Source organism: Garra rufa, chromosome 12 (genome assembly GCF_049309525.1).
Source record: "Garra rufa chromosome 12, GarRuf1.0, whole genome shotgun sequence".
Classification (NCBI taxonomy): domain Eukaryota; kingdom Metazoa; phylum Chordata; class Actinopteri; order Cypriniformes; family Cyprinidae; genus Garra; species Garra rufa.
The window spans coordinates 31,498,702-31,516,353 of NC_133372.1; the positions used below are offsets into that span (position 1 = coordinate 31,498,702).

The 17,652-nt window shown below is 36.5% G+C and overlaps 1 protein-coding gene across 1 annotated transcript in view; it reads left to right on the top strand.

Moving 5' to 3' along the window:
* Positions 1–17,652, top strand: part of oca2 (oculocutaneous albinism II) — a 137,164-nt gene that overhangs the window by 2,139 nt on the left and 117,373 nt on the right. The window contains exons 2-6 of the mRNA XM_073852556.1: positions 6,037–6,132; positions 11,260–11,433; positions 16,641–16,698; positions 16,838–16,910; positions 17,447–17,607. Of these exons, the coding sequence (XP_073708657.1) occupies positions 6,037–6,132; positions 11,260–11,433; positions 16,641–16,698; positions 16,838–16,910; positions 17,447–17,607 (562 nt within the window). The remainder of the gene's footprint in view (positions 1–6,036; positions 6,133–11,259; positions 11,434–16,640; positions 16,699–16,837; positions 16,911–17,446; positions 17,608–17,652) is intronic.

Sequence of the window (17,652 nt, forward strand, 5' to 3'; positions counted from 1 at the left end):
CTAAAGAGGATTGGTGCTCACGTGTGGAGTCACATTACTATAGTAACATCATTGCGAATGTGTTTCTATGTGGGGGAAAAATGTGTGTGTGAGATAGTACTGTAGAATATGACGATGGGGGTCTTAATCTCAAGCTTGTGGTTGTGACACTTTTTCGGATTAGACCAGCCATCACCTGATGAATTGTTAGTCATGCATGAGATGAGATCTGCTTCTGCTCTCATGACTGCCCTCTCCTGCAGGAATTATTTAATGGTAACCACTCTCAATGAAATCACATGATCACATCCCATGTATTATTTTACAAAATATGCATTTCAATAGTTGCTTGTTCTCTCTGTTGTATCGTATAAATTCCATAATCTAATGATATAGAAAGTTTCAGTAGCTGTTTGTTTGTCTTTATGTCCTATGGGAAATATGCCACAGTTATATATAAAGTTGAAGTCAAAAGTTTACATACACCTTGCAGAATCTGCAAAATGTTAATTATTTCACCAAAATAAGAGCGATCATACAAAATGCATTTTTTTTTATTTAGTAGTGACCTGATTAAGATATTTCACATAAAAGACGTTTACATATAGCCCACAAGAAAAAATAATAGTTGAATTTATAAAAATGATGAATGTTCAAAAGTTTACATACACCTGACCTTAATACTTTTTTTTGTGATAGTTGTTCATGAGTCCCTTGTTTGTCCTGAACAGTTAAACTGCCCACTGTTCTTCAGAAAAGTCCCACAAATTGTTGGGTTTTTAGCATTTTTGTGTATTTGAACCCTTTACAATGACTGTATGATTTTGAGATTCATTTTTTCACACAACTAAGAGACTCATATGCAACTATTACGCTCACTGATGAAAACTTTTTGAATTTAAAGATCAGGGTAAATTTAACTTATTTTTTCTTCTAAGTAAGTATCTTCTGAATGGCAGTACCAAGTGAAAAAAAGATATTTAGGCAAAATAAGAAAAATGTACACATCTTCATTCTGTTCAAAAGTTCACACCCCTGGCTCTTAATGCATGGTTTTTCTTTCTGGAGCATCAGTGAGCATTTGAACCTTCTGTAATAGTTGCATATGAGTCCCTCAGTTGTCCTCAGTGTGAAAAGATGGATCTCAAAATCATACAGTCATTGTTGGAAAGGGTTAGCCTGGGTGTCCCCATACTGCCTTGCGCAGCGCGATTTTATTCACGCTTCTAGTCAGTCTGGAAACCATGGACCTAATTTTCACCTAAGATAGGGAACCAATCACAGAACGGGGAGGGAGCAGCAAGACGATGACGCCTTCTATGCGACTCACCGAAGGATCCAGCATGGCAGCAGACGCAAAGTTATCTTTCGTGTCTACACCATGGTCTACACTGGACGCGAGCGGCGCGACAAATGACATTAGAACGCAAGTTTATTTTGAAAAAAGAGCAACTTTTGGCGTTCGCTCTACATACGTCATCCGGTATAATTGAAACGATTGGCTATGAGCTACGCACAGGCGCATTTGATAGACATTCGTATCGCCCAATAAACGGCTCTGGGCATTCGTAAACCACGCCTCAAATACGAGAAAATGAACATGTGGTTCCCAGACCACGAATCATGACGAAGTCATAACGTGGTCTGGTGATAGCCAGGCTAGGAAAGGGTTCAAATACACAAAAATTATGAAAAACCAAAGAATTTGTGGGACCTGAATGTTATTTTCTGAAGAACAGCAAGTAGATTAACTGATCAGGACAAACAAGGGACTCATGAACAACTATCATTAAACAAAACAACAACAACAACAACAAAAAAACTACAATTTTGAATGATCTGTCTTATTTTGCAAATTTTGCAAGGTGTATGTAAACTTTTTTACCTCAACTGTAAATATGCCATATATTATTGCACACATATCATTGATTAAAAGTTTGGTGTCAGTACATTTTTTAATGTGGTTGAAAGTCTCTTATGCTCACCAATACTGCACTTACTAGATCAAAAGTACTTTAAAAACAGTAAAAACGTTCAATTAGACTTCTATTCTGGGCGGACCTAAGAGGATGGCAAGTGACCTGCTGGGTTATGTACTCCCCCCTCCTTGGTTTCATTCTCATCTGGACCTCACACACTCAGATTCAGGCACAATAAGAGAAGGCTTTGCTTCATTTATAAATCCTGCATTCGGTGAGCTAACATTTCAAATCTCCTCTCCGTTGTGTAACTGCAGGGAGAGGGATTAAAGGCCTTGAAATATCCTGTCTAATCTCCCTTTTGCCCAAACTCAACGCCAGAATATATCCTGGAGGCCATGGCTATTATGTCTTGTCTGGAGCACACAGACACACTCGTGCACACCCTGTCCCAGCTGTTTGCAGTGAGCTGAGGCATCTGTAGGGGCGGATGAGTTGTTCGAGTCCTCTGTAATGCTAAGCAGTTGAGGTTTGGGATTTGCCCAATGATGTGTTAGAATTGGACTAGGGTTGACTCTATAGTCTGGCCTGTGCTGAGCAACATTGATCTATTCTGGCATTCTGCGAAAGGCTCTCCATAACTCACAAACAAACTCTGAGCCAACTGAAGAGATAAGAGGGACTTTACCCATTTAAACTGTCATTAATTATGACAAACAGAGAATTTTTCACCATTATTAGATTACTGAAGTGGCTCCAGTAATTAGCCCGCAGAGTTCTCGGGATTTCCATCTGTTCTATTCACACAGGCTGAAAAATATCAACACTGCTGGTGTCTCTGTGCAATAGCTCTTTCTCTTCCCCCTCTTCTTCTTGAGACTTCTATCGATTTTTCTGTTGTTATTGATTATATGAGATGTGAAATGTTTGCTTTATGACTACAGTAAATAAAGCTGTCCTTGTCTGAGGAAGTTAAAAGGAGGAAGCTATAGTGGCTCAAATTATATTAAATATATATTACCGTGGTACTACAGTATATGTGTATTACAATATGAATATATTTACATACCTTGATGATGTTTACAAAGCTATTAAAATAATTGATGAAAGGAAACTGCAGGGGGTTCAAGAGCTAATGAAAATCTATCTATTTATCAGGGCTGGGTTTTGAAACAAATTTCACGATTTGATTTGATTCTGATTCACAAGCTTGCAATTTAATTAGATTTTTTGATTCAATTTGTTTCGATTATTTGATTATTTTGGATATATATCATGTACAGTGCATGACAAATTTTTCTCTCATGCCAAAAAATCTCTCTACTCATGCTGTAAAATATACATGAGAGTCGGTTTGTACTACAGTACCATAATACTGAAGGTTAAATGAACTGATTTGTATCTACCTTTCTTTTTAATGCGGAAGTAAGTCGTTTTCTGTGAACGTGCAAGACTTCCTCTTCATTAGCTGCCGTAGGGAAATAAAGAGAAGAATAACAAAGTGCAGTAAGCAGTCAAACTGTTTGCACTACAAACCAGTCTGTTCATAATTAAGATAATACATTAAAATAATATGGTAAGACACACCAGTTTGCGATATCGCGCAGCAAAACAAGCTGTTTTGTACAGCTAAAAATAGCTGGAAATGGATGAGACCGGAAGCCAGACCCATTGAATTTATAAATGACCACGCCCACATGTAAAATAAAATAAGGTGGATACAAATGCTTAAATTACACTCAATGAAGTTTTTATAATAATAAAATTACAATCACATAATTATATTTCCTCACTTTGAAAAATGTTTACATGGTGCCTGTTTATTTAAAAATAAATTAAACATTGAAGAATAGTAAAAAAATTATAATGAATATGTTATATGGTGCATATATTAATGTCTTTGCCCGGTTGAAACACTAATGGAGCGATCACTTGAGACTATTTTAGAGAATTGAGTAATTGGTAGATTATTCTGATGATTAATCGAGTAATCTGATAATTGTCTTTTTTTGTAGTAATAATAAAAATAGACCTAAGTGAACAATAGCCTTTAAAATGACTTCAAATACATATAGCAATAGTAAGTTTTTCAAATAAAGTATCAAAAGCAAGTAAAAATGGTATTATTAAACAAAACTGTTAAAATCCATAATGTATTATAGAGCTAATGTACATTAGGCATTATAACAAATGACTGCAGAGGGCGCAAACGACCTGACAAATGTTTTTAAACTTTACTGCGCGATCTAATCCTTTTTCAATATTGACTAAACAACATTTATTTCAAATGTCCACTTTATCTTTAATATTTGGCCATTTCTTTACAACATAAATGCTACACCCACTCTAATTTATTGAATATGTGGACATCAAAATGTGTGAGAGTTTGAGTTTTTATTTTGAAATCTCGATAACAGCATTTGTGTAGATTTATAAATGATTTACCGCTTACATCAAATCTGATGAAATGGCTTTCCCAGATGAATGTTATAATAAACCAAAACTCACAACAATAGGCAAAGATGGAGTTTGAGACGCTCGACACATTTGGTAACAGTTTTGTGGAGCAGCAGCATTTGCTATGAATGGAGCAACTCTGAGAAGCCGGTACATAACCTACACGCATGTAAATAATTAAAGCTTATATATATATATTAAACCTGCATCGCAGTAATTTATATAATCGTAGACTTTGTGAATTCACAATATTATAATGCTTTATTATGATTTTAATTGAGTTCGATATATCATAAAGCCATTGAAAATGGTCTAATAATGCCTTTCATGGATTCTCATCTGTGAAATGCACCACTTCCGGTTTTTTGCCGGTTACTTGACACAGGCTTGAACTGGATCAAGAAGTCGTGACAGCCATACATGAGACAGAATAGGGATTTCGGTAATTTGTACTCTTTCTTTTAACATACCTTCAGACGTTCATTCATGTTTATTTTTTGCTGAAATTGGTAATAAATAGGAAGAGAAAATCACTTGCCGCTTCTTTTGAACTGAGGTGTCACAGCAAACTGTAACTCAACAAAACAGCGCCAAAACGGCATTTATTGTTTGAACACTGTAATAAATTAGACAGAATTTAATATCTGAGTTTATCTATTGAGATAAATAGATGATAGAAACATCCTAATTATTATTTTTTTTTATATTTTTTATGTTTATTTGCATGCCATGTGACTATTAACCAACATCAGAGATCCTGAAAATGTGTTGTTAAATGATTGAAATAATAGTTAAAATTCTCCGGCAGTATTCTAAGTAAACATTTTACATCTTAGGGGTTCGTCTGACAAAAACAAACAAAATACACCAAAAGTTTAAAGACCCCTGATCAAGGCCCAGGAGAAATACAGCTTCTGAATCTAGAGACTTTAGACAAACAAATAAGGCACATGCCACTTAAAAAAAACATACAAACACATATATAAACTTTATTGAGTGACACTCTGAACATGTATGTGTGTTATATGACGTGTTGAAAGAGATGTATTAGAATCATGAAATTGTGGCATTGGCTTTTTTTGGGGATTCATGCTTTACATGAGCCTGTCACTGTCACAAGATAAAGCCACAAAGCAATTGTTTGATTTATTTCATTGTGTCACTTTGTTTTATAGCATGTAAACCAAGGTCAGAACATTATTCTAGCTTTCAAGGCCTGGATAAGCAGGATGCTGTTGTCCTTAAACCTGTCATTACCATATCACATTGTTGCCTCTGTGAATCTGCAAAGGACCTGATGCCCATCCACCCTGACAAGTTACGAGGTGTCAGTTAAATCTTCAAGACAGCTGCAAGAGGACACAGAAGGATGACTTATATAATTGTCGTGTAATTTGCTTATGTGTGCAAATCTATATTTATTTTACTGTATGATCATGTAGCTTAGACCTTGTTTGACACTTTAGACAAGGATGGCGTAAAGAAGACTAAACAGAGACCAAAAAGGAAGAATGACTTTCAGTTCTGCTCAAAGACTTTTAGTTCCATTATATTTCAGCTGCCAGTTTTTATAGAAGAGTCATTAAAAATGGATGCCAAGAATTGATTTCTAAATGTGGCTGAGATGTTATTTATGACAGACATCATGCTCAGATTTAATAAGTTTTCTCCTTGTTCCCAGGCACAGCTTTAGCATGGTAAACCTCCTCAAAGGCAAATCCAACCAAGCCAACCACTCAGAACGGTCACCCCTTCTCAAGTTCCCCCAAAATGACAGGTGAGCCTGTATATTTCCCCACAGGTTTCACAGTAGTTTATATTTGATGTTCTGTTGTTCTTTTCTTTTCTGTTCAGAAATGAACAATTCTGGTAAAGTTACAAAATTAACAATAAAATCCACTGGTACTCCTACTTTATAATAACTGGCCATTTGAATATTAATCAATCATCTGTTCAGCATAATAGAATATTGTTTTCATTGACAAGTTGTTATAAAGTGCTAACCACTTGTACAAAGGAAATGTCTCCCTCTTTCTTTCAAAGTTGCTGGACCTATTGACTTGGCTTTAGTCAAGAAAGCTTTTGCAGATCAGCTGTAGGAATATTACCTGGGGTCTGTAATTACCGACCTCATTCTCATTCAGTAATGAGAAAAAGTGGCTTTGTGACCTTCATTTTCAACAATTACTTTATATATTACCAGGTTGAAGGCAAACACAATTCCTCACATAATGTATGGCATTTTGATATCTTGAAGTGGTCTTGACCTCTATGTACTGCTTAATTAAACCAAACACTGCCTGCAGTACCGTATCTGAACTCTCAGTTGTCAGCCTCTATAATATTCGGGATTGATTCCAACACATTGAATATGATAGCAGCAGACTGGAACGTATTCCAGTTCGCTCAACCAGTCAGGAATATGTTATGATTAGCCATGTTATTTGCACAAGAATCCCAGATTTTCTGTATAAAACATAAATCAATATTTTTTTTTTATGTGGGAACCATCTAGAATAGTTTTTATTTCCTCAATATTTTTGAGGCATGAGTCAGTTTGTTTATTGCATTTCCTGTTTTCCTCAGCATGAGTCCTTGATTCACCCATGTATCCCTATCAGAACTCTAAAGCCAGTGAATTTTATGTAACAAAAAGAGTCATAGGCATAGAGATTACACCTGTATTTAATTTTGTTTGGGTGATATAATATCCTCTTCAATGCTGAATATTCATATTTTCATGAAATATTATTTGATCAGGTACATTAAAGAAAAAAGCTCATAACAAGCAGGATACATTTTTTAATGAAAATTTAAAGCTCAATGAAAAATCAATTGAAATAAAACACGGATTTGAATGTGTTAAATGTTTGTGTAAGGGATTCCTTTTTTGCAGTGTTTCTCAACTAGAGGGTCCGGGACCACTAAGGGGCTTCAGCAAACATCCAGGGGGCCTCAAGATGGCTTAAAATGACTAAAAATAAATTAAAACATATTAAAATGATCTAAACCCACTAAATATAAAATTATAGTTTATAGATCTGGAAAAGTCATGAAAAGTGTAAGAATCTTAAAATAATGCATTTTTGTAGTTATGCCAAAGTTTGTAAGCAAAGATTAAATTAAATTAAGTTGAAAAACATGGTAATGTAACCAAAAATTGGTATATCTAAATGTTTTTTTTTCAAAGGAAAAAAACAGATATTGAAAGGTCCCATTAAAATAAAATAAAAAAATTACTTGGCATCACTGAATCAAACTAAATACAATAATCTATATCAACAGAAAACAAGATATGTTTTAAATCAGGTAAAATTATTCTTTAACTGAACAGTTGCAGGTTACCACTTTTTGCAACATGCCATAACATACCATGTTAATGTGTTCACATACTTGGTCATGATTGCAAATGTATAAAGTATAACATACAGTTGAAGTCAAAAGTTTACATACACCTTGCAGAATTTTACCAAAATAAGAGGGATAATACAAAATTCATGTTATTTTTTGTTAGTACTGACCTGAATACGATATTTCACATAAAAGATGTTTACATATAGTCCACAAGAGAAAATAATAGATGAATTTATAAAAATGTTCAAAAGTTTTTATATTAGGTGGCGCCTCATAACATACACTTGATTCTTAATACTGTGTTGTTACCTGAATGATCCACAACTGTTTTTTTTTTTTTTTGGTGATAGTTGTTCATGAGTCCCTTGTTTGTCCTAAACAGTTTAACTGCCTGCTGTTCTTTAGAAAAATCCTTCAGGTCCCACAAATTCTGTTTTTTTTTTTTTTTTTGGCATTTTTGTGTATCTAACAATGCAAACACAAGTGTATCTATGATTTTAAAGGTCCCATATTGTACACATTTCTGGAGGTTTATTTTAGTTGTTGATGTCCTTAAGAATATATATCTGCGGTATAAGGGCCAAAATCCATCTCAATATATTTTTACAGCTCCTTTTTTAGGAGCTCTGTCAAAAACAGGTCGATTTTGGCCCATCTAATTAATATTCATGAGCCTCTCTTCTGATTGGCCTGTTGTTTTCTGAGTGACGCACAGCCAGGCCAACCACAGGTGACTACGGTCATGTATGCTTTAGCCGAGCCCAGAGCCATAGAGAGAGCCTAGCCTGCTGATACTCAACAGGATATTTCAGAATGATCATTAATGTTTTTTCTTTTTCAAACACCGAATGCAGTAAGCTACATAACTGTTGCTTTAGTAAAGCCCCTTTCACAATGTGTGCTGATTCTGGAAAATTACGGGAACGAGCGCAGTGTGAACAACAGCCAGAACCATAAAGGCAGTGTTGTAGTGATGATGCACATTACCCTGCGACTCTTCACGACGAAAAAATACATGCAAAGTGGAATGAAGCAGCGATCGGGCAGAGCCAGCTCCTCACTATCAGCGCTGAAGCACAGTTTGTTCAGGTTAGTTTCAGTTTAGTGAAATGTACGCGTCGCATTACATCTCACATCCAAACGTCACATGTCTTTATGGGTTGTGTGTAAAGCACGCACAGATTCCGGAAAACAACTGTGAATGAACCAAATTAAACAACTCCGGAACAAATCATGGGACACATTATCCGTGTATTTACCGGAATCGCTGTGTGAAAGAGGCTGAAGTTGACGTGCCTCTGGTCTCTTATATTCACGTTGTTCTGAACAGGGTTTTCTCGACTTGTTTTCGTGTTGTTGTTGCTTAGCAGTGTTATGGACACGATATTGTCTGGGTTTGACAAAAGGAGGGTGGGACGGTGGTTGGCTTCGGGGTGGTGACTGAAGGCAGTGACTGAGTAGATCAGACGTCACATTTTTACGGAAGTCACAGCGCCTCGTGAAAAGGCACAGCTACTTTAAGCAGGCTGTGTGCAGTTTACTGTGGATTGACTGTTTTGAAACTCATATGTGACCCTGGACCACAAAATCAGTCATAAGGTAAAATTTTACAAAACTGAGGTTTATACATCATATGAAAGCTCAATAAATAAGCTTTCTATTGATGTATAGTTTGTTAGGATAGAACAATATTTGACCGAGATACAATTATTTGAAAACCAGGAATCTGAGGGTGCAAAAAAATCAAAATACTGAGAAAAATCACCTTTAAAGTTGTCCAAATTAGGTTCTTAACAATGCATTTTACAAATCAAAAATTACATTTTGATATATTTACAGTAGGAATTTTACAAAAAATCTTCATGGAACATGATCTTTACTTAATTTCCTAATGATTTTTGGCATAAAAGAAAAATCAAAAATTTTGACCCATGCAATGTATTTTTGGCTATTGCTACAAATATACCCCAGCGACTTAAGACTGGTTTTGTGGTCCAGGGTCACATATGGTAGTTACATAGCCCCTAGACCTCAGTTATCATGAAAAAAGCCAGGAAATTTCGATTTTGACAATATGGGACCTTTAAGATCTTCTCACACACAACAGGACAACTGAGGGAGTCTCATGTGCAACTATTACAGAAGGTTCAAACGCTCACTGATGCTGATCTTCTGTAGCTTCTGAAGGGCAGTACACAATACATTTTTTTAGGTAAAATAGGAAAATGTACACATCGTCATTCTCTTTAAAAGTTTACACCCCTGGCTCTTAATGCATTGTTTTTCCTTCTGAAGCATCAGTGAGCATTTGAATCTTATGTAATAGTTGCATATGAGTCCCTCAGTTGTCCTCAGTGTGAAAAGATGGATTTCAAAATCATACAGTCATTGCTGGAAAGGGTTCAAATACACAAAAATGCTGAAAAACTAAAGAATTTGTGGGACCTGAAGGATTTTTCTGAAGAACAGCAGTTTAACTATTCAGGACAAACAAGGGAGTCATAAACAACTATTACTAAAAAAAAAAAAAAAAAAACATAGCTGTGCATCATTCAGGTTACAACACAGTATTAAGAATTAAGTGTATGTAAACTTTTGAAGGGGGTCATTTTTATAAATTCAACTATTCCCTTGTGGACTATATGTAAACCTCTTTTATGTGAAATATCTTATTAAGGTGAGTACTAAATATAAAATAACATATATTTTGTATGATCCCTCTTATTTTGGTAAAATAATTAACATTTTGCAGATTCTGCAAGGTGTATGTAAACTTTTGACTTCAACTGTAGAGTCATTTTAATAATAAAACACAGCTGAACTTAAAATTGTGTTTTGTTTATCAGTTTTTCACAAATTAGTTTGATATGTAGTGCCACCGCGGACCCTCTATTGAAGACCCCTGGTTTTATCATGCTGGCCCTCTGAGATCAAGGGGCCTACATGGAGCAAACTCTTGTCATAGTACTAATATGTCTGGTTGCTATCTGCTGCCCTCAGTAATACATTTTTCATTCCCTCTGTAAGGTAGTGAGCTGAATGCTAATGCTTCTAGCGATTATATTGTGTTCTCAGTTGGAATAATGTATCTTGCTGCCTATAATCAACACAAAAGCCTCTAGTTATGTCTAGGCACTTAGGTGTATCCTCTCTTAGCATGAATTTGTCAAAGAACTGTGTAGCATAACAGGCTTTTAACACCTTTCGTTGGTTTTAATCTCTGTTGTGTGGCTGGAATTAGCATTTAGATGACTGATCGCTTCCTTGCTGCAGAAGTGATGTTTTACTTTGGATGAAAGTAAAAGTTAGCCAAGAGGGATTAGATTTTCACAACTAAATTTAAAGGTGAAGTGGTTCATTTCTGTGCAGAAATACTAATTATTTTAAACAGGTTTCCTAGGTCAGACAAATTAATTTCAGCATTAAACAGTCTCGCCACAAACTCACGCCATTGGTCAGAAGTCAATATTGTAGACTGTTCAAACAAACAGAGTAACATTTTGCAAGCCCCACAGTGTCTAACCCACTGTTTTTATACTGTTTTGTGCAGTATAACCTACATGACACTGCATGAGCCCAGCTTGGGGTCTGGAGAGGAATCATGGGAGGCCAGCTCTGCTGAATTGGAGAGGAGGTGCAGGCTGGGCAGTGAGGTGGCCAGTCTCTCCCACATCACATCTATGGAGAAAAGTGAAAATTACTTCAAACTATCATCCCCCATCAGGTATGGCATATATACACTACCACTCAAAATTTGAGGTTACTATTTTTTTTTTGAAAGAACTGTCTACAGTTGAGATCAAAAGTTTACATACATCCTGCAGAATTGGCAAAATATTAAATATTTAATATTTCAATTCAAATACACAAAAATGCTGAAAAAACTTTTCTGGGGAACAGCGGGCAGTTGAACTGTTCAGGACAAACAAGGGACTCATGAACAACTGTTGATCATTCAGGTAAAAACACAGTATTAGGAATAAAGTGTATGTAAGTGGGTAATTTTTGTAAATTATACTTTTATTTTATTTTCTTAAACAATGCCAATATTACAAAATATAACATTAAAAGGTGTATAAATCATTTATTTTTCTAAAGAAACTTGTCCAACAGTAACACCAGCAGGTAAAGCGTCTCTCACCTTCCCATGAGCCCATTAAGTTTTAACAGACCCCTAAAAGTGTGCGATGAGTATGGTGGAGGGTAATTGAGAATGATCGGGGGAAAGTCACATAATAAACAGGATATGATTGGACATGACTGTTTTTTTCATCGGTTGTGATTGGTTCATGCAATAAATCCCTCCTTTCATGTTTGTGCACATTTGCCAATCAGTCTGAATGAGCAATATAATGGCGTTAATGGGAAGAATAGTTTAAAAAAGTAACCAAATAACTCAGACACTTAAGCCGAGAACACACTACACGCTTTTCATGCCGATTATGAATGGAATTTGGTCTTGATCATGGATCGTGCCTAGTCGGACATAGTCTGTTCCAGTCGGGCTCAGTCGCTGTTTGTAGTCGTCACAAAAAAATCGCATAGTGTGTGTTGTCTAACGATTATAATCTTAGAATTCAGAAACCAGTCGTTTTCACTAAGATTTTATTAAACATGTTTAATATTTGCGACTGACACCAGCGATTTTATGCAGCTATGCGGTTGGAGATGTATTCACTGTCATTCGGCATAAATTAGGTAATTTTGTCAAAATAAATGTTCTTGATTACAAGAAAAATACAGATTGTTCTTGATGTGATTTATTTCACCTTTCTTTTAATTAATAACTTAAGGCTATACAGATTTAAATAGTTTTGTTTTCAAAGTAGGGGAGCGAAGGGCACAACCTAACACTTTTTGAATTTCACGGTTTGTGTAAGTCTACCTGGGGTTCAGAGTACAATTTGTGTCCACATTATTTTCACACTTGTCTAGTACAAATATGTGGCTTTGTTTCATATTTACAGTGTATATGTTTTTCGTTATTTACCTCAAAAGAAAGTTAGTGAAATGTGACTACATGCCCCGTAGGTGGGGTACATTGTAACACGACCATAAAACAGCTTAAAATGTTATCTGATCGAATGAAAAACATATACACAACAAACTGAAATATTTTGTCAATAAAATACATGCACTAACTTTTTCAAATAAAGTAATGACATTAAAAAAAAAAAAAAAAAAAAAAAAAATCTAATTTTGGAGTTTGACAATGAACACATCGCAACAATGCTTGAAACGCCCCGATCTATGGCGTTTAAATAGAGTCAAAAGTCGTTCGCACGAAAACCACGAGCACGCGAATGAAGCAAGTGCGCAAAACAGACCCACGAGAGGATAATAACAATGCGAGAGCGCATCTGTGCACCCGCGAGCGCGCAGAACAGTATTTAGGAGCGGAAATTAATACTGGCGCAAGCCCCTGCTGCCTAGCGCGCACAACTGCACATGAGCGCTTGCGCGACTACTCAACACGCGCTCGCTCCTCGAGTTGACTTTTGACACTTTGAGGGCGGGGCAATGACTTTTGTCTTCCCACTTGTGATTGGTCATTTGTAAAACCCAAAGCATCCTTTCCCGGCCTGCAACAAGAGACAGTGAGGATTGTTCTCATCCTTAACTATACTTACTAGGGGTTGCACCGATTAATCGTCTAGTCGACTAGTCGACTTTAATGCTCTGCCATGATGCTTTAAGCTTGACGTCGACTAGTCGCTGGTCGTATAGAGGGCGCAACAGGATAAGAAGTCTTTGAAGTCGACATTTACGCTTTGTGAAAACAGCTAAAATAGTAGATAAATGCATACTCCGAAAGCGCTCCACAACACGTGTGAGTATACCATCTTGATGTTTAAAACTGAACAGGAGAATGCACGTTTTAAACAGCTTGTTGTAATTGTCGTTCTAATCTAATGCACTGCTGCGTTGTAACGCACACACATAGGCTACATACAGTAGCTCGCTCGTACATCACGTGCAGATCGTGCGCACACAATCATTCAAAAGCGCGGTGGGGAAATGAATTGTCAACACTGTTCCATGATTTCTGGCTAATATAGCTTAGAAACTGAAAAGTTCTAGCATATATTTCTTAGTAATTAAAACCCACAGCTTTATTATTAGGCTAGTAGAGAGACGCTGCCAGGTAGAATTAATTCACACACGCAATCGCTCTCTCACTAATGACTTTATATAAATGTAATCTTTACAGTGCTACTTTATCTGCTGATTTAGAACGAGCAGAAATCTGTGAGAAATATATCGACCCAAAGACAAAATAACTGATTAGTTACTGATTATACTGATTAGCAAAGTATTATAGGAACAATAGCCATGTAGGCAGCGCTGTGTCATAGCTGTGCACAAGGTGTTTGAGTCTCAGCTCAAGGTTTAAGTGTTTTTGTTCATGACGTTAATGACGTCATAAGCGACTAGTCGATGTCGACTCGACTTTTATCACGTAAATGTCAACTTTAAAAAATCTGAAGTCGTTCAACCCCTAATACTTACACTGATGTGCTTTTCTAAAAGATTGACAATTACATCATTTTGCACATTGATCATACATTGCATGGTATTAAAGCAGCAATGTTATCACCATTTATTATAAAAGTAGTAGGGTAAGTGTAAACCTACATTTAAGTCTAAATGTGTAAGTGTAAACCTACATTTAAGTGTAAATGTGTTTTTACAGTCTATGGTGTAAACCTATATGTGCTTTTCGGAGATATTGGCATAAGGTAAACAATAGGTTAACATGTTTACCTCTCAATTAATATATACTGTAGTAATGGCTAGATGACATGCATTTTATAATCTAAAATTAAGATATTAAATGAATAATGTTAAAAGTCTCATGGGTAGACTTGGTACATATTTTGCTCATTTTATAACCGATTTAAAAATATAAAAATTGAGTTGCCTAAATAATCTATATACTGTATTATATTATTATTAACTGAGGAGTAACCATTTAAAAAGTAATTTTACTCTGAAATATATCTGATTTGTAACATTTCTTTCCTAAAGTGGTAATGGCTTACATTTTTAGAAATGTGTTGCTTTGGTGTGTTTGAAAAAGGTTCTGCAGATTCTACAAACCACACTAGACAAGAAGTTGGATTGAATGCAATATATAGATTACTTAAATGTAGGTTTACACTTACCCTACTACTTTTATATTAAATGGTGTTAACATTGCTGCTTTAATACCATGCATTATATGATCAATGTGCAAAATGATGTAATTGTCAATCTTTTAGAAAAGCAGATCAGTGTAAGTATAGTTAAGGATGAGAACAATCCTCACTGTCTCTTGTTGCAGGCCGGGAAAGGACGCTTTGGGTTTTACAAATGACCAATCATAGGTGGGAAGACAAAAGTCATTGCCCCGCCCTGTGTCAAAAGTCAACTCGAGGAGCGAGCGCATGTTGAGTAGTCGCGCGAGCGCTCATGTGCAGTTGTGCGCGCTAGGCAGCAGGGGCTTGCGCCAGTATTCATTTCCGCTCCTAAAGAGGGTGCTTTTCAATCCCTCCTCCGTCCTCCATCCTATGACCCGGAACCCGATCGAGCTCAGCCATCTTGTATGTAGGACATCTCAATTCTTTAATTGCACCGTGAGGAGGCTTCCTGAGGAGTCTTGAGCGAGGATACACAGGTGTATCCTATGCGGAAGTGTTTTATCGACTAAACGTGACGCACTCCTCCCCCTTCAGATGTGTCATAATAATTTACATTTATATTTTACCTTTGCAGTGTAAATAATGTCATATATTTAAACAGGGCATCTTGCTTTGTTAATAATTATTATGAATGCCTTAAATAACGAACTTTAACAACATATGGGCAGATCTCTTTAGCGCAGCTGATGACGCTTTGAAGTGACGCTTGAGTGGTCAAGAATATTCCAATGTTCCTCCTTTGATTCCTCTATCCTCATTTCTTTTCCTTAAATCCTTCCCTCGTATCCTAAGGGGTGGAGCTAAGACGCGAGGAAAGGAAGCAAGGAAAGGAAACGAGGATGCAAAAATAAGAAATGAAAAGCACCCATACTGTTCTGCGCGCTCGCGGGTGCACAGATGCGCTCTCGCGTTGTTATTTTCCTCTCGTGGGTCTGTTTTGCGCGCTTGCTTCATTCGCGTGCTCGTGGTTTTCGTGTGCGCGACTTTTGACTAACTTTTTAAACGCCATACTGATCGCAACACACAGCTATACAGTAGTCCAAAACAATGTGGACACACATTGTCCACACACAGCTCTCAAAGAACACGACACACATAAACGACACACATAAACGAGCCAAAATGCTTTACATTTCTTGAAATAATTTTTGAACATTAAACATCAATTGTCAGTCTTTATTCACCTGTTTCTTGTAGTTTCTCAATAAAATCCATGAAAGTCAATAGTGTAAATTGCATCGCTAATGTCATAGAATAGCAGAGTTTAATAACACAGTGTTACAACGTTCCCCATCGCCACTGGAATATAATACAGGTTAGTGTCTTGTGTGGAAATATTTAATCCACGTGTGTTACACCCAGCGTTAGTTTGTGCCTTGCGCTACCCTACTCTAAATTATGCCAGTGATTCTCCCATTTTAAAGATGATCAAGAATGATTTTATTTCGATCTGCAGTGTAAGAAAAGTCAAGAAAAACATTAGCCTATAGCCCTAAATATATATATAAACTACAGGCTTATTCCTATTTTTTCTTAACTTTTAACTTCTTCTAAAAATGTATTATCAATAATATTAAATCAACTTTATAGGCTAGGTTAACACATTTTCTTTATAATAAATATACAAACATAACAAATTGCTTACACTTCAAAATGAAGTTTTTATATAATAATTGTGTTACTTATACAATAACTGTGTTTTGGCTGACATGGTGGATGACATAACAAGTGCCTAAATTTGCTTTTGTAGGTATTGCTTAAGGACAACAAAACTCATCACTATCTTCACCATTGTCGTTCTCTGTTCAGTAAGTTTTCAAGTGGTCAGACCTACTCAACAGCTTTTGTGATATAGAATAATATCCATCACTGTATTACATACAAATGTTTAATGATTTTATTTGTCTGACACTCTGAAATAACTATATTTATTTGAATCATCATCAGCTGCTTTTCAGCATGTATCCTGACAGGGAAAGCCCCTGGAGGATGCTGGCAGTCTCATCCACCGAGAGCTTCTGTATCCTCCCCGTTTGTGTACTTAAGAGAATCTGCATTGTTTGGGTTTGCTTTGAGTAGACAAATAAGAATCATTAATGCACAAGTCAAATATTGTGATGATGCATGTCACTGCGCTAACTCCTCAGACCCTGCAGGGATTTTATGTTTGGTTCGGAGATTGCACTGAAGGGCTGCGCTAATTCATTTCCGTTTCTGTGACAATCTCACCATCTGCTATTTACAGCGGCCTGTGTCATGGTAACAGTCTTGCCTATGACTTCGTGCATAACAAGAGATCTGCCTGATACTTGCAGCAATCTGTGGGTCCTGCAAAGCTGGAGAGATGAATGTGAAGAGTGAACAATGCACTGAAGTGCTTCAAAGTACCTTCTGCTGGTGGGAGGGGATTTTCTGTCCAAAATGAAACCATGGCCAGCTGACATCTGTTTGCAAAACTTTTCCAAAACACTCGGGTTAAAGCTTGATGGGTATTTTGTGTTTTGTATTTTCATTTATATCCCCAGTTCATGGAGATTTTTCTTAACCTTACTATAGCCATGAATCTTACTGATTTTCATGACAACTCCCTGCTGAAGCTGCAGGTTGGTGGGCCGTTTTTGGGAGAGATGGAGGCAGTACAAGAGGCCCAAGAGTATATTCTGATACAAGTGGAGCAGACGGAGGAGGGAGGGTCTCGCCGGAGAAGAACTCAGCAGGTTAGAGTTGTTTCAACAGAGTCAAAATGAACAATTATGAGAGTT